The 25,087-nt window shown below is 43.7% G+C and overlaps 1 protein-coding gene across 1 annotated transcript in view; it reads left to right on the top strand.

Moving 5' to 3' along the window:
- Nucleotides 1-25,087, top strand: part of FHIP2A (FHF complex subunit HOOK interacting protein 2A) — a 256,893-nt gene that overhangs the window by 211,263 nt on the left and 20,543 nt on the right. Inside the window, exon 16 of the mRNA XM_069239277.1 lies at nucleotides 12,764-12,867. Coding sequence (XP_069095378.1) covers nucleotides 12,764-12,867 — 104 coding nt within the window. The remainder of the gene's footprint in view (nucleotides 1-12,763; nucleotides 12,868-25,087) is intronic.

Below are 25,087 nucleotides of genomic sequence, written 5' to 3'. Positions count from 1 at the left end.
TGTGTGGTCTGTGGGTGTTCGACCTAGCTCCAACGGCCACCAGGTGGAGCCCCATGTGGAGGTCTTGTTGCTGAGGAACAGTACTTCCCCCCTCGTCAGAATTGAGCTACAGAAAGTTGGTTTGCATCCAGTCTGCTACGATTTTCATGCAGTTGGTGAAGTTGGTTCTGGAGGTGGTTGTTTTGTGCATCAGAGAGGGGATGAGTTGGGCGTCATCGGCGTAGGAGAGGACGGTGATGTCTTGTGATGGGATGATGTTGGTGAGATGTGTCCTGTATATGTTGAAAAGGGAGGGGCAATCCCTGTGGGAATCCGCATATCAATTTCTTGGTCCCTAATGTGAAGACTGACCATTTGGTTTCTTCCCTTGAGAAAGGCAACAGATCCATTTGAGAGCTGATCCTTGTATGCCAATCTTGTGGAGTCTTCTGATGAGGGTTTTATGGACAACCATGTCAAAGTTCGCAGAGAGGTCGAGCAGGATGAGGACTACTGTTTGTCCTCGGTACAGGATGATGTGAATGTCATTGGTGGCTGGGATGAGTGCTGTTTTGGTGCTGTGGTTCTTTCTGAATCCTGATTGAGTGTTGTTTAGAAGATGGTGAAGTTCGAGATTGGTTGTGAGTTGCTTGTTGATCTCTCAGTCACTTTGGCTGGATAGGGAAGCTGGGAGATGGGTTGAAAGTTGTCCACTTGATTCAGGTCGACTGTGCTTCACCCTTGCACTCTATGCTGCTACTATCATCTACTCTGCACTGTACCCCACTAAACTCTGCACCACTCTACTAAGTGCCAATGCATTCTACGTCACTTCACTCTACGTGACTCCACTCTACACTGTGCTGCGCCACTCTGTTCCTACCACTCTACGCCATTCCGTTCCACTCCACTCTGCATCATGCCAGTACACTCTACACCACGCTGTTCTGCATCGCTCTACTGTGCACCACTCTTATGTACTCTGCACCACTCCACGCCAGTGCACTTTATTCCACTGCACTCTACCTTGCAGTAGTGCACTTTACACCTCTGCACTCTACACCACTTCACTGCACTTGATGTCACTCTGCTGTGCACCACTCTACACCACTGCACTTTCCGCCACTGCACTCTGCTCCACCTCACTCTACACCACTCCACTCTGTGCCACTCTGCTCTGTACGTTTCCACACCAGTGCACTCTGCCACTCCACAATACACTGCAGCACTCTCCACCAATGCACTCTATGCCACTCTGCACCACTTCACTCTATTCCACTACCTCTACTCATCTCCACTGCACTCTACTCCACTGTACTCTATGCTACTGCTCTACACCACTCTACTTTGCACCGCTGTACTCTGTGCCACTTTACACTGCGCTGCTCTACTCTTCACCACTGTGTTCCACGCAGTTGCTTTCTATGCAACTCTGTTCTGCATCATTCCATTCCACTCTGCACCACTCAACTCTACCCTTCTCCACGCCACTCACCTCTACCCCAGTGCAATCTATCCTGCTGCACTCTACTCAGCACTTCACTCTTTGCTCTGCACCACTATACTCTGTGCCAGCACAGTTTTTGCCACTCTTGTGCACCACTCTACGCCACTGCACTGTACACCACTGAACTCAACACCACTCCATGCCACTCTGAGGCACTCTACACCACCATGCTATAAACCACCCAACTCCACTGCTCTTTACACCACTCTACTTTGCACCATTCTACTCCACTGCACTCACGCCACTATAATCTACTCTGTACCCCATTGAACTATATGCCACTACTCTGCACCACTGCATTCTACACCACAGCACTTTACACTATGCCACTCTACCCTGCGCCAGTCCAGTCCACCCTGAGCCACTCTACACCACTCTACTCCTCTGCGCACCAGCGTACTCTGCATGACTGTACTCTGCACATCTACACTGTCATTGTACTGTACTCTGCACCATTCCACTCTGTGCCTTTCCACTCTATACCTATACACTCTACTCCGCACCACTGCACTCTAAGCCATTCTACTCTTCACCACTCTACTATACACCACTGCATTTTTTGCCACTCTGCTGTGCACCACTCTATGCCACTGCTCTCTACTCTGTACCACTGCACTGTACATCACTGAACTCTGCACCACTGATACCTACACCACTTCACTCTGTCACTCCAGTCTGCACCACTGCATTCAGTGCTGCTCTACTCTACATCACTCCACTCTACACCATTGCACTGTATTCTACTCCACTCTAAGCATTGAACTCTATTGTGCATCCACCAATACAGATAGAGGAAACATCGCAGGCTCTCACTGAGGGCCCCTCAACACCCAGAGACTCAAAAAAGATACACCCAGGGGTGCAGAGGGTAGCTGGGAGTGCCTGCTTTAAACCAATCCACTATAATTTCATACACATGACCTACCTTACCTCTAAATGCCTCCATGCGATATATCCCTCCAGAGATAAAAAATGCCCTAGGTGTTCTGCAGAACCCGCCGATTTCATTCACATGACATGGCACTGCCCCTCTATAGTTGATTACTGGACAGACGTTCCAGCCCAACTGTACAGTGCCACTGAATGGGAGCTTCCACAAATGATTGAGAAATGTTTACTAGGTTGCCTTCCATTTAACCCACAAAAAAAAAACTTGGTAGGCGTTATGCCCTCTTAGGAGTAATAGTTGTGGAACGTTGTACAGCTATCCCTTTGTTGAGCCCCCGTGCCCCAATGAGGAAAACCTGGGAGGTAGACATGGCGGAGTGGGCATGGGTGAAGGAAATACATATGAGGCAAACAAGGACAGATAACAAATCCAAGTAATCCTTGATAGTGTTGGCCAAGAGGACTCTCGCTTTGTTGGAATTAAGGAGTTCGCAAGAAGGGGATACACCTGTACTGCAAAATACAGGTGACTTAAGTGATACCAGTGATGAATACACTTTTAATTATATGTGTCTCTTACTTGGAAGCTCAGGGGGAGAAAATGGGGGAACAGTTACCGTTGATTGTTTTTGGGGAACAAATATCTGGTTGGGGGGACTACACTATTCACACAAGGACATAGTTCCATTGAAGGATATTGTTGTCATAAAGTGTAAAGGACGAACACTTGTGAGTTTATGTATCCTTCTTTGTTGCTAATAAAATTAAATAAAATGTGTAAAAAAAATAAAAAAAATACTGTGCAGCACTCTACGCCTCTGTAATCTATGCCTCTCTACTCTGGCACACTGTACTCTGACACTGCACCCTACACCACTGAACTCTACTCTGCACCACTGCACTCTTTGCCACTGCATGCCCCTCTTTGCTATTTCACTTGACACTATGCCACTGCACTCTGCGGTAATGCACTGTACTCCACTCGAGTTTATGCCACCCTTCTCTGCATCACTCCACTCTACAGAACTGCACTCTGCACCCTATGCCACTGCACCCTACTCTGTGCCACTCCACTCTGCTGCACTCTACGCAGCTTTGATCCACTCTGCAGTGATCTTCTCCACTCCACTCTGTCACTCAACCCCACAGTATGCCACTCTGTCATGCCACTCCACTCCACTCTGTCACTGCACTCTATGCCACGCTACTCCTCTGTACGGCATTTTACATCACTCCAGTCAACGCCACTCTGCTGTACACCACTCCACACAGTGCAACTCCACTCCCCTATGCCACTTCACTCTGCACCGCTGTACAGTATGCCACTTTGCTCCACGCCACTTTATGCCTCTCCACTCTACACCATTGCCCTCTGCACCACCTTTCTCTGTGTCAGTCCACTGCAGGCAGGCTTGCCTGAGTCAGTCGCAGACCATCTACAGACAGCCATGTCTTTGCTATCTTCCCTGGTGTTCTCCATCAACAAGCCAATATCCCCACGTTGGCAAATGCAGATAATTTCCTTTGTAGAGGCCTTTATGGATACAGTTGCATGCAAAGTGTATCCATACCCGCAGTGACTCAAGGACATTCAGGATATGATCCCCCTATTTCAGGCTTGCTCATGGCTTCCATCCCGGCCTCTTGGACTTCTGGCCTTGTGTATCCTGCTGGGGCCCCCTTTGCCTGTTGGCTCTCAGTGGAACATGGGACTTTGATGGGCTCAGTACTGATGACTTTCCTCAGACAACATTGTGTATTAGATGGCGTGGCCGGAGATCTTCAGCAGTCGATGAATGCCATCTTAACTTGCAGCAAACCATTTTCCCTACTGCATCCAGAGCTCACAGTGTTGACTGATTTGTCAACTCTGGGCTATTCACATCACCTAGACAAGATGGTGATCCGAGGTCTGATTTCTGCTGGAGAGGCACTATATCAACCATCTGGACTTGTGTGGTGTCCAGCTGGCTTTCAAGAGCTTTCTGTCTTCCATCTTGGGCATCTCTGTGCAAGTTATAACAGACAACATAACTGCACTTACTATGTGATACTGCAACAAACTGGGGTTGGGTGCCCACTTGTGCTGTGGCAGGAGGCACTGAGACAGTGGCGCTGGCTGTGCCTTCAGAGGATTTCCCCGACTGTGAAATATGTCAGAAACCCTAAATGCTAAGACAGACTATCTCATTAGTTGCCATCTAAATGACCACGAGTGGTGCCTTCACCCGGAGGCAGGTAGGTATCAGACTGGTCTGTAGAGAATTCTGGCAGTGTCATATGGCCAGTCTGAAAGGATAGCTTGTGGTTCACTGTGGGCAGGTTGTGTTGTGGTGGGCCAGATTTGAGGCTGTATGTGTGCAGCTGTTGTGAACATATTTTTATAATAAGTAGGGTTAAGTAGCAGACCGCATTGTGCTTGCGACGGTATGTTGCACTGAACACACAATGCACACTGTTTGGATGTTTCACATGGCATGGAATAAGCTGAATCATGTTCTATATGGTGTGGCAGGCAGTGCATTTCGAATTTAAAATGAATCAACTGCCACCTGACCCTCGATAGCTGCTGCACACGTACGTTCCCCAAGTTACCATCTCTGTCCATCCTCTAGTCACACGAGCTTTAAAAGTGCTAACCTTGAATATCCATTCCAGATTCTCCTTGAAACTCAAGCAGTGAATAATTGTTTGAGTATTGTTCATGTCTTTTGTTGTGGTGGTCCCATACCCATGGGAAAAGGCACAGTATAGGCTCTCCAATTGTGTGGCCCTTTGTTGATTGGTCAATTTGTAAATAAGGGGTGGGGGGGTACTTATATTTTGGTGTTACAGGACTGTTTCTGTCCCAGTATGACCCTGGTGGTTCAAGACGTATTCACTCATTGTGGCATGCCGTTGGGGGATCTTCTCACTACCACCTTCAACTCTCATCTTTGAGCCTTTCGTGTTTTTAAGATCACCGCCTGTGGGTTCCCTGGGAGACAGGTTGTCTTCCATGTGACTCTTGTCTTCTTTACATATTCCCTCTTCTGCTGGTGTTTCACGGGGTTCTGAAGCGGGTTAGAAGGGACCCTGGCTAAGCTCTTCCCGATAGCCCCAAACTGGGCTCGGACGGTAAGGTAATTGGCCATTGAGTCAGCTTACTTACCTCCCCAGTCCGTCTGCCTCTTCTGGACTACCTGTTCTTCCAGCAACAGAGAGGGATTCTGCCTGAGCGTTCCCATCCTACACATTCATGCATAGAGATTGAGCAGATTCAGCATAGTTCATTCAGCCTGCCCACTAAAGGTGCAAGCACAGGTTGATCAACTTCAGGCAAAGCTTTCTGATGTCCTCTTATTCGTTGTGCCTTTGACCTGGCCAGACTTTGCCATTGGCATGGTTAAATAATTTGTCCTCCCTTTTATTCTTTACGTTCTAAACCTGGCTGTAGGTGGGACCTTAACTTGGTACTTAGGCTCTGGATGTGTATGCTTTTGGCCTTTTGCACAGCTAGTTACTGAGTCTTAAGACCGTCTTCCTCCTTTCAGTCACTTTTGTGCATCTATAAAATGAACCACAGGTGCATTCGCAGCAACCTCCATAAACAGCATTTGTCCTTGACGAATTGGTTCTTCAGACTTGTCACCCTTCAGCATTGGACAGTGTATCATACTCCCCATTTTATTCTCTGCACCACACCACTACGAGGAGGAGAGTTTTCACTGTTTGGATATGAAGAGAGCCTTAGGTTTTTTTATATTAATTGGACTAAGAACATGCAGTTGACAATTAACTCTTCATTGGATTCACCAGTACAGCAAAGGGAAAAGCAGTGCTTAATTTTAGCCTGTGGTTTCCGGGGCTCTGCATTGGCACTTAATTGTCATTATCGACACTTATATAAGTCTGCCATATAGTGGCACTGTTTGTCTAATGTAGAGATGAGCATCACAACAGTGGTTTATTAATTCAATGTACATTTAAATGACTTAATGATGAGTCCAGAAATAGACTGACTTGTTACACTTGGAGAAGGGTGATGGTTAGTTAGTGGTGTTTGGGCTGTCACTGGCAGCGCTGGTAGGAGTAGTGGGTCGTGCAAGCTGCAGCAGCCACCTGACAAGGGCCCGGCACTTATTCTTTTGCAAACAAAGCACTGGGGAAAGGCTGGCTAAAAATGGACCATTTTGAGATAAATCACTATGCCTTGGCAAAGAAGGAGCCTCCTAATTCCCTTTCGGCTCATTCTATCAGAGACAATTCTGCCATGATGGCTTTATCTAGGAGTGGTCTGGTGCTGGACTTCTGTCAGGCTGCTTTGTGGGTATATACCCTCAAAGCAGCCTGAAAAAGTCCTACTTTATTGACTCTGATGTCCATCTAGGGGGTGGGGGAGTAGTTTTGCCAGGTCAGTCTTGGTGGTCTTTGTGGTGTAAAGTTCACATTTTAGGCTCACCAACATGAAGGTACCCATGCATCAACTTAAAAGGTGAGGAATCTGCAGTGAGAATAATGCATCAGAAGAACAAGTTATTTCCTGTTGGTTATCGTCTTTCCTGGTGGATACACTATTTGCAGATACCTCACTGCAGTTCCTCCACCCAGTTCTGCGGAGTAGATTTCTAAGTGTTACTAATGTTCTAGATTTAATTTCACACATTTTTAAGATTCTGATCTATCATTGAAATCACTGAAAAGCCACATTTAGTGGTGCAGAATGCTTAGTTGTAAATTGACCAATCACAGAGTTATTTCCTGAATACTGCTGTGCTCCGTCACTTCTGGAACTGAAGGAATAATTCTGTTTATTTGCTGTTTTCATGTAGTGCTCATGCTGCTGGTTGGTGCATTAACTCTTAGATTGTGAATGGGTTTCAGATGATCACAACATAAACAAACAGTAGGGATAGTAGTCTGTTAATGCACACTCCACATGCATCGAACAGGAAGTAGGTTTTATACCATTTTCAGAATTACAATTTTTACACAGCCTTTACAAATCTATTATGCCAAAATAAAGGCCTTTTGCGGGGAGAAACCCTGATCGGTAGCATAATGTAATTAAGTAATTAAGATGCCACCACTGAAGAACTAGAACTATAGGTAAGTTGCTTTCTCCAGTATTGGATCTTTCATAGATTCACATGCTTGAATCATCGCCGTTGTCGAGGTGGGAGTCCCACAGTAACCTTAAATATATATAGCTTTAAGTGTACTGCACTAGGCCTCAGTGGTATAGACAGGCACTGCTATTGTCTATCCATGTTCTTTTTTAAAAAATAACCAAATCTGAACTACAACCAATCAGGCGACAGCCACCTAAGGATGACCCTCAGAACACACATGAGGAAAGGGAAGAAGGACAAATACCAGATGCCACACCTAGTGAGTGGGACAAATACCTACTCCGTCACCACCTTTTGCAGGACCCGTAGACTCTCCTCCGGAAGATATAGGTGGGTTCCATAACCTAATGGACAGAGCAGCTAAACACTTCGAGTTACCCATCCTATTTAGGGAGACAGACTGTTTCCTCTATGACTTTAAAGTGCCATCAAAGAAGTCAGTGAGAGCCATACCTATCGTAGTTTTTATATGGCAAGAAGGCCTAAAGGCGATGAAGAATCCAGCTACAATACCTTCTCAAATCCCATGCTTAGAGAAGAAGTATAAAGCCCCAGAAGACTCTCCAACTTGCTTAATAGGACAGCGTATGCCGGATTCAGTGGTCTCTCAAGCGGCACTACGCTGCTCAAAGAATCCTTCGGGCCAATATCCTCCCTGCCATATAGCGAACTACGTCCTCTAGATAATATTGGCAAAAGGTTCTCCTCTGTTGCAGCAATAACAGTCAAAGGTGCAAATTCTTTAGCCATTCTAGGCAGATACAATAGACAAATGTGATCAGATATATCCACATACATTGACCACTTACCTGAGTATGCTAACCTGGATGCAACAAAGGTACTACAAGAGGGGGAACGGATTGCAGCCAAAAAAATTGATGGTGCTATTGACATCTCCCTGACAGGATTCAGGCACTGGCGGGGGCAGCAGCGTTGCGTAGGCATGGTTGACTGAAATCTACCTCCTTTAGACCGTAGGTACAGAGCAAGATACTTGATATGGCACATGATGTTGAATGCCTCTTCGGCAAATGTGTGAATGAGGCTTTGCAATCCATCAAGGCGGACACGGACACAGCCAGGTCTCTGGGCACACTGCAGTACAAAAGACAGCCCTTTCAAGGGGCTAGAGACAGAGGAACGTATTCTTTTCGCGGCGGATACCAACCATATAGACAACAGTATCAAGCTGCCCAAATCGGCTATTTACTGCAGTACGGACAACAGCAATACAGGTTACTTCCAACAGCTGCTTACAGGCACTATACAAGAGGAAGACCTTCAACCCGTGGCAGAGAAACATGCAGAAAACAATGACCACACATTGACGCCAGCTACCTACCCCACTTTCGTGTCAAAGATTGGACGCCACATAAGTTACCACATCCTTTAGTGATAACCTCAGACAAATGGGTACTAAATATAGTATCCAAGGGGCATACTCTAGAATTCCTCCAGAAGCCTCCAAATACTCCCCCATCAGGACCACTATCTCCATGCTTAAGGCAACTTATTTTAGAAATATCTTTCATGATACACAAGGGAGCACTAGAGATCGTCCCAACTGTGCAGAGGGGCCTAGAGTTATATTCCCGCTTCTTTCTAAAGAAAAAACCTTCGGGGTTTGGCGTCCTATATTAGATCTGCGAGCCTTAAATAAGTTCCTGAAAAAACAAACATTTTGTATGGTAACGCTTCTGGACATTCTACGCCTCTTAAATACAGGAGATCACATGATATCTCTAGATCTCAGGATGCATACTTCCATATCCCAGTACATTGAACTCATCAAAAATTTCTCCAGTTCAAGGTAGCTTGTATGCATCTACAGTTTCGGGTCCTACCATGTGGGCTAAAATCAGCCCCCAGATTTTTTTTACCAAAATGGTAGCCCCAGTAGCAGCTCATCTAAGACAACTAGGGATACTGGTCTTTCCATATTTAGACGACTAGCTCATAAAGGCATCCACAAGACACCAGGTGGTGTAACACACGTTCATTAGCCTACAGTTGTTCAAAAGTCTGGGCCTTAACGTCAACTATCAAAAGTTGCATTTCCATCCCACAAAGCAATTGAATTTCCTATGAGCACTACTGGATAAACAAAGCAAAGCATTTCCATGCCGGAAGAGACAGCGAAAGATTTGCCAAATGGCTCACAAGCTATCAGCAAAAAAGTTTGTTTCATTACGGATCTACAAGTCATTCATGGGAATGAGTTCTTCATGTATTCCACTGGTTTGAAAGTGCCGACTACATATGCAGCCTCTGCAGGAGCAGTGAGACAGTCAGTGGCTCCAGGTGAATGGCTCCTTCGATGATCAGATTCAGATCACATCAGGAATAAAAACTGTCATGTCTTGGTGGAAAAAAGTTCAAATCTGTCCTAGGGCCTCTCATTTCTGCAACAAGTTCAGACTTTCATAATGACGACAGATGCGTCGCTCGAAGGTTGGGGTGCCCACCTTCAGGATGTGCAAATAAGTGGCAACTGGACGCAAAATTACAAAAAGCTTCACATAAACCAACTAGAGCTGAAGGCAATCGATCTGGCACTAAGGGCTTTCTTAACAAATATCAAAAACGCAACAGTCCTCGTAAGAAAAGACAACACCTGAAGTATGTTATACCTGAACAAACAGGGAGGCCCGAAATCGTTAGGGACTCACATCAAGCACAGAGCATTTGGAAGTGGGCCATAGAGAATCAAATTTCTCTAAAAGCAGAACATGTGCCGGGACAGTCCAACCTCCTGGTGGACTCGTTGAGCAGAACGATCTTCCCGTATCACGAGTTGGAACTCGACCATCAGGTTCTCGACCAGCTTTTCCAGAAATGGGACAAGCTGAATCTAGACCTTTTTGCCACAAGCGAAAACAAGAAATGCCCATATTACTCAAGCTGGCACCTCAAAAAAGGGTTGTGGGGAAATGCATTTTTGATGAGATGGTCGGAACAGCCACCTGTTCAACTCAGACAGACATCAGCCCTGCTGACCATAAACCAGGGCCAAGTCAGACATCCGGATCCATTGTCTCTACACTTATCGGAAGGCTCCTGAATTTAATGAGTTTTCCACCTTAAACATTCCACCAGAATGCAGAGAAATATTGGCATAATCCAGGGCTCAAACTACCAATAAAACCTATAGGCTTAAATGGAAGAGCTTCTGCTTGTGGTGTGTTACTTCAAGAATCCATCCTATGACATCTCCGCCTGAGCAAATACTTCCTTATTTGTGATATTTGGGCAAAATCCGGACTTTCTTATTCATCAATAAGAGTACATGTAGCGGCAAGTTCAATATACATTCGCTTTCAGCTTGGCCCCTCGTTATACTGTTCCAGGATTGTAAAATAATTCCTCTGGGAGTATTTTAGAGCGTTTCCTCTGGTGCATAAACCTTCACCGTTATGACTTTTAAATATAGTGCTAGGACAACTCATGAAGCCACCCTTCGAACCGATTCATAGGTCAGAATTCAAATTCCTTACTTGGAAGACATCACTTTTAGTAGATCTCACATCGGCGAAGAGGGTGAGTGACATACAAGCCTTCACCATCAAGGATCCTTTTCTTCAGTTGACTCCAAACAGTGTTACACTTAGAACAAACCCAAAGTATATACCAAAGGTACCATCAAATTTCCATCTGAATGAGCCAGTGATTTTAAGAACGTTTTTTCCTAATCCGCAAACAGTAGCAGAAAAGGCTCTACATTCGCTAGATGTAAAGAGATGTATCAAATACAAAAATCAGACCAGCTATTTGTAGCATATGGAGATGCAAGGAAAGGCTCTGCTGAATCTACGCAGACCATCGCCAGATGGATTGGACTGACTATACAATTTTGTCATTGTCAGGCAGGAAAGCATTTACGCAGTAAGGTTAAAGCCCACTCTACCAGAGCTGTAGCCACATCCGCAGCTCTGTTTGCAGGAGCGCCCCTGCCACATATTTGCTGGGCAGCGACATGGTCCAATCAACATAAATGAATGAAGCACTACTACCTGGATGAGACTAACAAAACGGACACAGCCGTCGGGCAAGCAGTGCTAAGACATCTATTCAGTTACTGCTTGCTATTCTAATTCAAGCATGTGAATCTATGAAAGATCCAATACTGGAGAAGAAAATTGGTTACTTACCTCTAACTATGGTTCTTCAGTATTGGTATCTTTCATAAATTCACATGTGACCCACCCTCCTCCCCTTGGAGGTTACCAACAAAAAAGAAACTATATACCTCACACTCTTACTAGAACATTTGATGGAATAAGCCCCTGTGGGGAGTGTTCAAGAGGGTACTATCGCCGGATTGGTTATAGTTAAGATTTGGTTTTTTTTTTATTTTACAAAAGAACATGAATAGGCTATAGCAGTGCCTGTCTATACCATTGAGGCCTAGTGTAGTATCCTTACTGCTATATATGTTTAAGGTTATCATGGCACTCCCACCTCGATGACCGGGATGATTCAAGCATGTGAATCTTTGAATGATAGCAATACTAGAGAACCGTAGCTACAGGTAAGTAAGCAATTTTCTTTCTCTCATTTTAGTCAAGTCCAAATGCTTGCCCACATCAGGGAGAGACTGAATGCAATACCTCTGAGAAGCCCAATACTGAAATTGGGTGGGTAATGCCTATGTCAGGACAGTTTGTTTGTTGTAATCAGATAGGTGCTCTTGAACTTAGCCTTGGGGTTTAAGTCTTGTATTATTTTCCTAATGTCCTACAGTGATGAAGATGTGTTTGGTCTTATCTTGCTGTACATTCCATGCCTCTCATGCTCAGCTGATGTAGTGAATAGTGCAATGTTGATAGTGTCATACTTTGAAAAATGGGAGGTGTCCAGATTAGGGTGAGAGACTGAGCAAGATGGGTGCTGGCTCTGGTTTGGAAATCTAGACTCTGTCCTAGAACTGATACTGTATCTTAAAAACTGAATAAAAATCATCCTTTTTGACAGAATAACACTGCTCAGTTAATGGATTTATGTACTTTCTTTGACATGCTTAATTTGATTAGCAAACTTCAGAGAACCTCTTTCTTTTTCAAAACCCATAATCCCATCACTATTATCATAGACTGTATAGTTGGTCTATACAATTGCCAGGTGAAATTGATCTTTGTTTTATGAGGCATGTCACAAATTGTTCATAAACTCGAACATGTTCAATCCTTTCTCCGAGTCTCTTCTTGAACTGTTGTTGCCAAGATATTTGTGTTACTAAATGTATAACACTTGCTCTCTTACTCCTTCTAACTATTCTCAGGTGGTTGGAGACCTTATGGTGAGAATTCAGCGCATCCCAGATTTCACTACAAAACTTCTACTGGTCAGAAAACGGTTGCTTGGATTGGAGCCTGAGGGACCAATGTAAGTGACAAAGAATGTTTTTGCAGCAGGTGTGATGTCCTGGATAAATGGCCAGGGTTATGTGGACTATGTTAGGATGAAAATGTAAATGGTACTGAGACACTGCTTTTCCATTTCTGCATTATTTTTTATATCACTGTACTCAGATTAGTCAGTTAATTTTTGTCATCTATTATGAGGCAAAACTATAGCATAAACGATGTACTAACTAGACACCTGGTATCCTCATGATTTGGTCACCCTAGACTTCATGTCATGCACGTTGCTCTGGATTAATATGCCGTGGAATGGCCAGGAGTATAAAGTAGGCATGTTTCCTGCAATGAAAGTTAAATTATTTTACTGCAAATGGTTTTGGAAAACTGTTGTCGTTTTAAAATCTAGTTCACATCAATTTGACAGGTGCAATTTAAGCTGAAGACGGTAGGACTTTCTTACCAGCTTTCCCATCGATGTCATCAGCTTCTACTGCTTGACACCCTCTTTAAAAAACCTCTATCTCTCGTTTTCTCCCTTTCATTTTATGTGTTTTTCCACCCCACCCCTCCCGTTCGACTCCTGTCTTAAGCAGTTATTACTTGCATGATCATTGTTCCTTCCTTTTTCCTGCTGGCTGTGAAATGGGTTTGTTTTATGTTCCCAACAGTTCAGGAAATTAAAGGGATCCAACTGGATCTAGTATATGTCAGTTGTTATTGAACAGGATCTGTGTCGGCCTCAGTAAAAAAAACACTAAATTTGTCCAATGGTAATTTACTGACTCATGGACACAGTCTGTAGTACCCGTGCATTTTCTGCTTTCCTTTCTAAGTAAACACCTGCAAGATGTTGAGGAAACCTGTTATTACAGGTCAGCCAGACCCAACACAAAGGCTTCACTTAAATAGCCACTAGCCCGCCATTATTTGGACTCTTATCCTGGCTGAGTGCTATCTGGAATCTAAATGCCAATGCAATGAAGGCAAACAAAGGCAATCAGCTAGTGCTTAAGGTAAACTATGATTTTAATGCGCATTTTTTGACTTTGCCTAACCCTGGTACATAAGAGATATGCACACACTGTCAGAATCAAATGCCCCTGTCTGGCGAGTAATTACACGTATAAACATTTATTTTGCACTTAATAATGTATTTCGTTCCTTTCATAACGTTGCTCATCACAATGTAGAATGTCACTTTACATCACACATGTATTTTACAGAGTGACTGAGTTATACAACTGTGGCAATCTATATAGAGGAAATGTTACATAAGACAGTGAGGGTTAAAAAGAAAAGGAGTTGATTATCATCCTTATTGGTGTCATGTAGATTCTCATAATCCTAATGAGGCTACTGGATTTGGGCGGCAGAATCACCTGACTTTTGGGGTACTAAGTACATTCCCACACCATGTGATGCCTGTAGGCATAATCCGGGTTTTCCGGCTAACTAGAAGCACCTAATCTCTGCCCAAGAGCAGGGATGATTGTTGTAACTGGACCCATGACAAAAAAGACTCCTCAGGGGACTTGTGGTCGATCAGACCTCACACCTTTCTCTCTGTTACATTAGTCTCACACAGGCAAAGACAAACAGAGGCAGAATATAGTTCAGTAAGGGTTTATTGAAGTAACTGCATCTTGGATAAAATAGCATGTGTTGGAATAACTAGGATGATAAAACACAATACAAGCAAGATTGTGACAAGGAGAGTGAAAAACAAAAACAGTCCCACCATACTGTCACTAGAAGTGATATATATCTTTCCTACCTAAGCTATGTTAGAGCACAGCGTGATAAGCCCTAATCCGCCCTTCAGGTTTCCCCCTTCGGAAGACATCATCACCCATACCTGAGCAAGGAAGCCTTTAGTTTAGAGAGACACCATCCCCATATATGCAAGGAATTCGGTAGTCTAAGCAAGCAGCTGTAGCGAAGGCAATCAGCATGCAGTCATGGTCATCTGGCTGGGATCTCCCGCTAACGTGTATGGGACAGAAAAGTGTTTTTATAAAAATACAGTGAATGTTCTAGATAAAATGTCCCTACATAAGGATGTGTATATTTTAATGAATGTTGGAGAGACAGCGTACCACTTTTGCCAGCAATCCTGTCTGACTGCAGCCTTGAGGAAAGTACAAAGTACAATGAATGCAGTATTAAGAACATGATGCTTTCCTAGGCGAAAGAACAATTAGAGAAAATAAAACAACACCACAAATGTGGCTAATGCTAGAAAAACACAGCAATGCTGAATTAAATGTAACTGGGCTAAAGTGCACAGCGGCAGGCCAACTTTGCTGAATTAACGTGTCTAAAATATGGTTAAAATAGCTATACAACACAGGTAGTTACTACATGATAAGAGTGCTTAGTCTGGAGAAACACAAAGTTAGGATTTAAAACATAAATCTGTGGCTACATTGCCTGTACTATTAAGCCTTTTTCTACCCAAAGGTACCCTTTTTAACCACATTAGAATAAGGAAAGTTTGACTAAAAACAATAAGGTTCCAGTTTTTATGCAACTCCGTTATGCTGGCTCATAGCTTTCTATTCTATTTTAGGGTTGTAACTTTTCTTACCATTATTATACCCTGAAAAATACTAGACACAAAAAGTGCTCTGCTGCAGATGCTTTAACCATACTACGTATTTTAAAATGTAGCCTCTTTGAGACCGCTTAATTTAGTCTGAACTGATCTACTGTCACATTGGTCCTTGTTGAGAATTTCTTAGTTGAAGATTAAAAAGTAAAAACATGTATAAATTGACTGTCAAACTCTGTTTTTAGTGACTCTACCCTTCTAGACTCCCCCCCCCACACTTTCTGCTGCCACACCTAGAGGCCCAATTTATGGGCTTCTGGATGACATTTTTACTATTTGCAGAACTAGTTTCCAGCTAGTGTCTATGTGTGGCATGTGTTGACCATTGATACATAAGTTTAGCATACTCTTGGACGTTGCAAGTTTTTTTCTTTTGAAATGGAATAGTGACTGCTCTTATTGTCTCTATTGTGCATTGTCATCGGCTCCTTTGTTTTTCTTTGCCGTTGGGCTCGGATGGATTTTTCTAAGCTCTGGGATCGAAGCTTTGACACTGTTTCACCAACCTTTTGGTGACTGCTATACATCACCCATTGGTGTAAACACATAGAAAGTCCAGCTGATTACTGAATTCAAAATTTTTCATCTGGCCAGGCTTGGCCTCAACTTCAACAATTTCCCATTGACCTCCCTCACTGGACATATGCGGAGTGATGAAAAATAAACACCTTTCCGCTTCTGCCCCAAATGCCACGCGAAGTACTCCGGGCAAGATCACCACCCTGTCTGCAACCTCTGTCTGTCTCAGGACCACAGGGAAACATCATGTGAAGCCTGCTTGGCCTTTCAGTAAAAAAAAGACTCTTCAACAATGACGAGAGAGGGGGTGGGACTACACCACGATGCGGGTACAGAGAGATGTAGGACGCCCCCAATATCTTCAGAGACCCAACAAGCACAAGAAAAGCTAGGCCTTGAAGCTTAGACCCAACATAACAGTGATGAAAACACAGAGGCCCAAGGTGTCCCGATGAATGTCCCTATCCTTTTTGCTAGCAGCGGATAGGGGTCCGACTCCAATCAAGAAAGTGAGGCAGTCTAAGATATCACTCCAACGTGGCACGTGAATACAGTGGTGAAAGCCTCACAGACACATACCCAAGTGAAAGCTTTCCAAGGCAAAATTCCATTAGTAGACATTTGTAAAGCAGCCACATGGAATATCCCACATACATTCACCAAGTATTACTGTGTAGATGTTTTAGCCAACCAATAAGCTAGAGTGGGTCAAGCCGTCTTACAAACACTTTTTCAACCATTTACCTCAGCCATTTGCTAGCCATCGCTTTTTGGGAACCATTGTTTTACATTTGATGCTAAGCATATGTATCTACAGCCATCGCATGCTGCAAATGGATGTTGTTACTTACCCTGTAAGCTTCTATACTTAGCACATAGTGCTGTAGATTCATATGCACCCACTCTCCTTCCCGGAAGCTAATAACTGATGAATACACTTTTCTGTTATACACTTATCTTTCTAAAATGTAGCTTGCATGATCATCTTTACTGTTTGATTACTGCTTCTATCCTAAGTTCACCCAATGAGCGAAAAACTATCTAACAAAGGAGTCTATGACCATGCTCAATACACACTATAGGAAGAGCTAGTATACCTTGTGACTTTAAAGTCTTTTCAAACAAAAACAGCTTGCAACATCCAAGCCCAACACTAGATGGCAGGAGTATGTTACCGCTATGAATCTAGGGCACTGCGTGCTACAAATAGATGCTTACAGGTTTAAGTAACATATTCCTTCTGGCCATGAATTTAATTTTGCCTATCTGGGAACAGTCAAGATGTAAATCCTTTTCTTCCTAGTTTTACCAACAATACTGATGTCTATCATAAAGCAGTAATAATAATAATAATAATAATAATATTACCATATGTGTAAATTAAATGTCTGAGTGTTCTAGATGGGCAATAGTACAACAGGGCATTTTTTGTTAATCTATTTTCTGCCTCGTAAGTGTAATAGAACACTACGACCTAATGGGATCCTGTAACTCGTAGTTAATACAGATCTTTGAAGCGAGTTCATGCATACATTGAACTTCCACATGCTACTGGAACTGTTTGGATATTGGTAATAGCACAGCACGTTTTTTCTTATTTCTTGATGCACTATATTGTATTTGCCATCATTACCTTTTTCATAAATTTGCATAAGTTCCTTTAACATCCTGTGCCATCATGCTTGGGACCAGAATCTTTAAAATGCAGAAGTAGTAGTAATGGTTAAATGTCTGAATGACACTTTCTCAGTGATTAACTCAAGTTCGTGAAGGCTCTGTACACGATCATCCTTAATAATCTGAAACCTAGAACATGTACTCCTGGGTGTAAAATTAAATAATTTTTTCAAGAACAATTGTATCCATAAAAACTTAACCTAAAACATGTCTCGAAATAAAATATAGGATTTTCAGTTTTGTTATTGTTATATCTTTTTTAAATAGAGATTTGGCCTATGGAAACAGGCTTTGGAAATTTCCTTAATTCCTCTCTTTACAAGCTTTGGCAAAACCAAACCTAGCCCATGTTGTGTGATGGGTGCATTTTTTTTGTTTAGGACTTAAAACTTAATAATAATAATTTTATTAAAAGGCAAGTCTACGCTTAAACGTCACAGTAATTTGCTTGCAATACCATTTTTAAATTAGAATTTCCAACTACATATAGTTTTAATGCCAGGTAAGTGTAATTCGAACATACAGAGAAACCGTTTTTAGTTTTAAATAACATCACAAGAAAATATTATTATTGAAACAAAGAAAATGCATTATTGGCTTTGGATTACTATAACCTGGAAACTTGGTTTAAGTGCACAATAATGACTGAATACGAGAGAATGATACGAACAAAAGCATTGGTAAAGTATTGGATTGGACAACACTTCTTTATAGACGGATGTGCACGTGTGATCAGATAAAATGCTGTCACTCACACTGCAAGATAGCCAGCGGCAAACATGGGTTGACCCACTATACCGTGCTGTATACTACGTTTTCATCAATCAAGTGACTAGTGACAATTTTACAAGTGATTACATTTTCCTACCTGAGAAAAGTCCACCTCTCCTTTGAAAATTTGTTTCTGACTGGTTTTCCATATCCTATTCATGTCTTCAAGGAGCCAAAACAGGTATTAGTTAATTGTGAAACCATGTGTAAGGCTTAGCTACATCTGAGAAATGGAATGCAGGGAACATAATCTCATGCTTTTGAGAAGTCCCAGACAGCCCCTTCTGAAAAGGCTTTATGACATTCCACAAGAGGTAAAACAGATTCTGTTGCTCTTAAAACATCTAGAGGTGATGCTGCTTAATAGTGGCTGATATCCTAGTGAGATCTACAAGTAGTAGAGTGCTTTCTTTCAAACATTTTTGATGAGTCACATAATTTTACTGGTTTCTCATGTTTCAGTCTCCTCGCCCTTAAGAGATAAGACTACTATTCAATTTAATGTTTCTTAATATCAATGAATTTCCCATGAATAAAAAGTTACTTGTAACCTCACATTTCCATTATGAGTGTTTTTGTTGAATTTATTAACAATGCCCCTTTTTTCCCAATAAATCAGCGGAATACCTATAAGTGTAGTTAGTGATCAGATCAGGATATTTGCCCTCTTATTGAAACAAACAGGCTTAACTGATAAACACTATCATCTTGACAGTGGAGGACCTATAGCCCTAACTGACACTGACCTGGACTCTTGAACAGGGGAGAAATAGGACATTGGCAGTAAAGAGGAACTTCGACTTTTTGGCCAACTGTTTTAAGATTTCAGGTGTTTTTATTTTCAGTAAACAAAAAACACAAACTAAGGACCTATAATAGACTTTGGTTTTAAAGTTATGTTTGGAAAGAAAAGTCTTGCACGATCTTGTAGATAGCTGAGATTAGTTCAGTGCAGATACACATGACATAATACTAGGGTTAAAAAGAAACTCTTTCTTTGGTTTCTGACAATTGAATAGATGTGTTTCATCCATCCACCCTCAGCTTGTCAAGGTCTTCTCTGTAGATTTTCTCTCATTTTCTGTGTAATCCTACCGAAGGACAAGGAGTGTCAATGTTAAGTCACAACTTGTGCAGTGTGATACAATTCAAATAGAAAACAACCAAATGGAATATATGAAACCAGTGTTTCCCAGAATGGAGTGAAAGATGGTCCCTAATATTGTGGCTCTTCTGAAATCCATTTTCCTTCACACTAAGAAAACAACATGGAACCTCTATATTTGATGTTCTCAATCTGTTTGCTTATAGAAGTGGTTCCTATGAACATATTAAGGGGGGAGATTTATATTTAAATATTAAGTTCCCTTTTCATTCAGTGTAGTGCTGTGGGTTTGCTCTTTAAATGCTGATGATGTTAAAAGTACTGCTCTTTAGATCTTAATTATCCTTTCTCCTACCTGTCCATGCTATTGGGCTCATCATGTTCCGATTGTCAAAAAGTTTTTAACATTCAAATGAGTGAGTCAGCCAGCTACTGCTGAAAGATTTTAATGGTGGGTGGTATCCCTTTGCTAACAAATTTGTACAAAATCTTTCTTACTTGGACATTTTCTTGACTTAGGACAAAGATGCTGCTGCTCCACATTAGTGTTGTTAGCAGCCTGATGGGAATGGTGCAACTTAGCAGGATACTTATGACATTATAATGGTACACTTGCAGGAGGTTTGTTTTGCTCTCAGGCGAATCTATTGTGTACTTCACAGACCAAGTGTTTCAGATGATTTGATTGCATTTGCCTCTGTGACATGTTCCATGTCCTTCTAGAAAAATAAAAATAAAGCAGCCATTGATTACTTGCATGAGAATCTCCCAAATATGGCATCTTCAGCATATAGGTGGTCATCTTGACCCTGGCGATCGTTTGACTGCCAGGGTAAATGTAGCGGTCCCACCACCAACAGACTGACGGTGCAGACCGCCACATTAAGAGTGTGGCGGGTTGGTCTCTGCCAGCCCACCACATCTCCACTCATACCATCATGGTGGTCGGAACCACTGGGCCGGAGATGATCATCTCGGACCCCGTGGTCCACAGAAAACCGCCGGCGGTATTAGGAGCTGGGTTTTCCACCATGTTTTCCGCGGCGGTAGCACCGTCACAAAAACCATAGCGGAAAGGCTACCGGTGACGGGGAATTTCTTCCCTGTCACTGGTAGACGGCTCCCTCCCTCCTACCCCCCAGCAAGCACTAGACCTCCTCACCCCCCCAAGCCACAGCGCCCCCAACCCCTCTTCGGCCACAGTGTCCCCCACAACCCGTTCCGCCACAGCACCCCCTCCCCGCATACATGCACACAGACACCCACATGCACCACACGTACACCCAGTCACCTACACTTAAATACATGCATTCACAACAACATTCATACACGCGTTTAAGCATGCATACTCACACCCATCCAAACAGGCATACTCACACACACATAAATGCAGACATGCACTCCCTTCAACATTCAACTGCGCATACACACATTCATGCACACTCAGACACCACACACACACACACACACAACACCATACACCCTCCCATTCCCCTCCCAGTCGACGATCACCTTACCTGTTCCGGGGAGAAGGTCGTCCGGCAGGGAAGGGGAACTTCCACCGCCAGCAGGACTCAGCCAGGCCGTGTTATGGTCCATAATATGGTGGGTGATATCCTACTGGCAGGGCTGGTGGTGAAACTGCCAGAGCGCCTCCGCCCGCCAGCACGACTACTGCTGGATTTCCACCCAAAATGTGGTGTAATATGGTAGGTCGGAGACCGCGAGCGGCTTTGCCGGTCTTCCTGGAAGACCGGCAAAGTCATAATGAGGGCTATACTCTTTATACCTATTATTAGTTTTGGCACAAGGTTGCCAGTGTCCTCTGCATCACTAGCATACAAGTGGAGAACACTTAGCACCTCCAGTCGTGTGTTTTCTTCCCTCCTGGACCTCAGAAGTGAAGGTGGACTTTGACGTAGGTCAGTTAGTCCAGTAAGCGTTTCCATAGAGCCTTTGAATATAACCTGCACAGTTAGACCAGCTTTGGTGTACAGAGTCCTCCAATATGTTTCCATCGACACAATATAAAGCTAACCAATAAAATGCACGCTGAAAAAAATTCTGAAAACTGACAAAATGAGACTAGTCTCCTACAAACCTTTTAATTATCAATGCCCCCTTTATTTACTGCTCATGTATAAATAATGTGCCATTAATACAATTAGCAGTAGACGTCATAAATAACAAATATTACTCCCCTATGGCACTCTTTTGTTACATAGTAGCTTTCAGAAATTTAGAGACCGCAGACTTGAGGCATGGGAAGTTCGAAGGCAACAAATAAAGAAAGCTGCTCTAGAGTTCCTTATCCCAAAGATCAGAACACAGGATTTATATTTTTCTAGCCTCCTGAGGGGCAGAAAAAAGAAGACCATATATGGCCACCTGGCTAATTAGTCTTGCAGGCAACATTGACCATAAACTTCAAAAGCCCAATTCTAGCTTCTCCAAAATCTATCTGTTTCTGAAATGGGTTATATTGTTGCATTTCAGTACGGCCTACCTGTAGCAGTAATGCATGGGTGATATACTCCGAGAGACCATTTGTATCTCAAATGTTTCATTTTCACCCTGGACGCCAGCCAAAAACAGGGTGCAAACTTGTATTTTATCTTTTCCTTCTTGCCTGACTATTGTTCCTACAATATATGTTGAGCAATTTGCTTTCTAGATTTAGCTATATAGTCATATTATGTAATTGATCATAAGTTGTTTTTCTGTATTAAGCCACACTGAATAGCTCTGAAACCGGTCCCAGGATGCTTGTTTCCGGTCCAGAGAGGACCTGGCTTGGCAGTTCGGGCTGGACTGATTTGCATATAGCTGGGTCCAAACTGGGGTGGCATAGTGAGCAAAAGAATTGGTGGATTAAACCCAGATCTGTGTCTGGGGGTGAATGTTTGATTGGTTCCGTATTCCGTCCATCATTTGTGTTTGTTTATATAGCCAGATAAGCGTTGTCTGACGCAGACTCCAGCACCAACCGGTACCATGCCCTCAGACAGAGCCAGTGCTTTTTTTTCTTTGACAGGCCTGGAAAGGGTGACGATTGGGATTGGTTTGAGGGCCGTTATGGTTACCATCACCCCTTTGATGAGCCAGGGGACAACTCGTATAAGGAACTGGTGGATGCCAGTGGTTTGGACACCTTACCAGACACTGGCCTGGTCTCTTCCCCTACCGTGGCTATGGAAGAGGGTGCCTTACTTCCTGTGGTGGTGCAGAGGGCAGCTGAGGTCTTGGACCTTTACTTGCCCTTGGTGGCAGTCAAGATGAACATCTTGACAGGGGTGCATCAGCCAGGAGTCGCCCCTTCCAAACTTCTACTCCCGTTTGATGAGGCCCTTATGAAAGTCTTGCTTGGTGTCTGGTCCAAGCCTGCACCGGGGCTCCTGTTAATAGAGGATGTCCTCTTCTACCAGTCTAGCACCGTGGTTGGTGTACTCAGTTTGACGTTTGGGCCAACATACGGTGTGGGACTCGGTTGCGGAGGCACTGCCCATTGTCTTAGAGGAGGCCCAGACCGTACTCACCAAAGTAATTGCTGATAGTTGAGGTGCAGTAAACTTCACCATCAGGTGTGGACTGGAAACGACCAACTCACCGGGTAGAACGACTGCATCGTTATATGCACTTAGATGAAAAGCCTAAAAGCCACTGGCTTTTCAGAGGATGTCCGAGCTTTCCTCATGTGCATGCCGTTTGATGGCTCTTGCATTTTTGGTGAGAAGGTAGACTCAGCGGTGGATTGCTTTAAGGACAGCAGAGCTACTGGCAGGTCCTTCAGTCTTCCATTGCACCTTGCCAAACCCCAGTCCACCTATCGCACTTCATTGACTATGGGGGGCTACCAACCATGTCCTTTCCAGCCCAGCCAAAACTACCAGCAGGCTTCCTATTCTTTTTGTGGCTGCAGATGCTTTTGGCACAATTCACATGGGGCCACCAGACAGAGCTCGGGCCAGACTACCACTCCCCCAGCAGCCGCAACCTCCAAACTCCTTTAGGTTATCCTTATAGTAACATGTGCACAGGCGGCGCACCCTGATGATGGCTCCCTAGGCCAAAAAGAGCCAACAATTCCTGGTGGAGCAAGGAAAGACAGTTCTCAGTCAGTTGGTTGTAAGTGCGTGGTGTGGGGAGGGGGGGTTCCAGAAAAGGGATAGAGCAGGCCCTTTGGAAGATTGGCAAAACCCATTTATCCGATCTTATGGTTTGCCAGTGGGACAGGTGATGAGTATTATTGGGGTGTGGAGTGGTATGGATTATATTGAGAGTTGATGCAAAGAATTCATGTTCATTGAGGGGATATCCAAGGAGAACGTTTGTTTTTGATTGTTGCCAGGATGGGTCATCTTTGGCAGGATGAAGGGGAGGAGCTGTCACCTGCCACACTTGCAGTTAAATGGGGCTGGCTCAGCACACACACAAAGGAACTCACATTATCCTATTGTGCCCTCAGACAGACTGCAACCAGGGCAGGAAGGCAGAAAATTCCAGACACCTCTGCATGGGAAAACTCCAGAAGCTTCTCCCACTTCAAAGTGGGCACCAGGTATAACAAAGGGGACCCTCAGACCCGCACTTCAGTACACTCCTGGATCTGTGGATACTACAGAAGGAGGACTCACTGCTGCTTGAGGCCCTTTTTGCTGAGAAGGAAGCCTGGACCTCCACCCTTCATCCCAGGCTGGAGTGACTCCTAGAATTAGCTGACTGACTGCCTATTCTGAGCTACAAGGACATAACAAGCTCTAGAAACCTCTCTGCATCTGACCTGCTGCCAGGACCTGCAACCTGAACTGCCTGAGCCCTTCTGGCCTCTGCTGGAATGGGTTCCTGATATCCAAGAGGTGTCCCTCAGGTCCTGGATCCTTGGTGTGGCATTAGTTGAGCTCCTCCTTGAAGAAAGAAAAACCTGAAGCTTTACGTATTTTGCACCAAGATCTTGCCACCCGTGGCAACCGCCAATTTTGAAGCTCCGTCAACCTGACTCATCGCACTACAACAACTGCCAGCGACAGATCTGCACTGTTTGTTACAACACTGACAACCAGGTGTGACCACCAACGCAAATCTCCAGCAGCGATCATCTGGGATGCCCAATAGGATCTTAGCTCTGCAGTGACGACCGCCCCCGACATGCTCTTAGCGCTACGCGACAACCATCTGTGACTCTCTCCCTGCTCTTTGTAGCCTGTTCCGCCAGGAACTGAACTCTTTGCTCTGGACTTGTGAAGGTAACTTTTTCAGCAGGACTAACCTTGTCTCTATATCCGGCCCGCACTCCAACACTGTCATCCTGAACTTGTGATTTTAACTCAGTCTTGCACGATTCGTTAACCACGAGTGACGCTTTCTGCTTTTAGGTGCTATACTTACCATAAATCTTTGAAATTGCATATTTCCGGTTCTACTGATTGGATTTTTGTTGTTTTGGTGTCAAATATTTTATTACATTTTGCTCTGTTTTCTGAATTGGTGTGGGATTTTTGTTATGTTGTATTTTCACATTATTACTGTTTGAGTGCTGCATAAATACTTTACATATTGCCT

The sequence above is a fragment of the Pleurodeles waltl genome, chromosome 6 (assembly GCF_031143425.1).
Source record: "Pleurodeles waltl isolate 20211129_DDA chromosome 6, aPleWal1.hap1.20221129, whole genome shotgun sequence".
In the NCBI taxonomy this organism is placed as follows: Eukaryota; Metazoa; Chordata; class Amphibia; order Caudata; family Salamandridae; genus Pleurodeles; species Pleurodeles waltl.
This window is presented reverse-complemented; position numbering and strand designations above follow the sequence as displayed.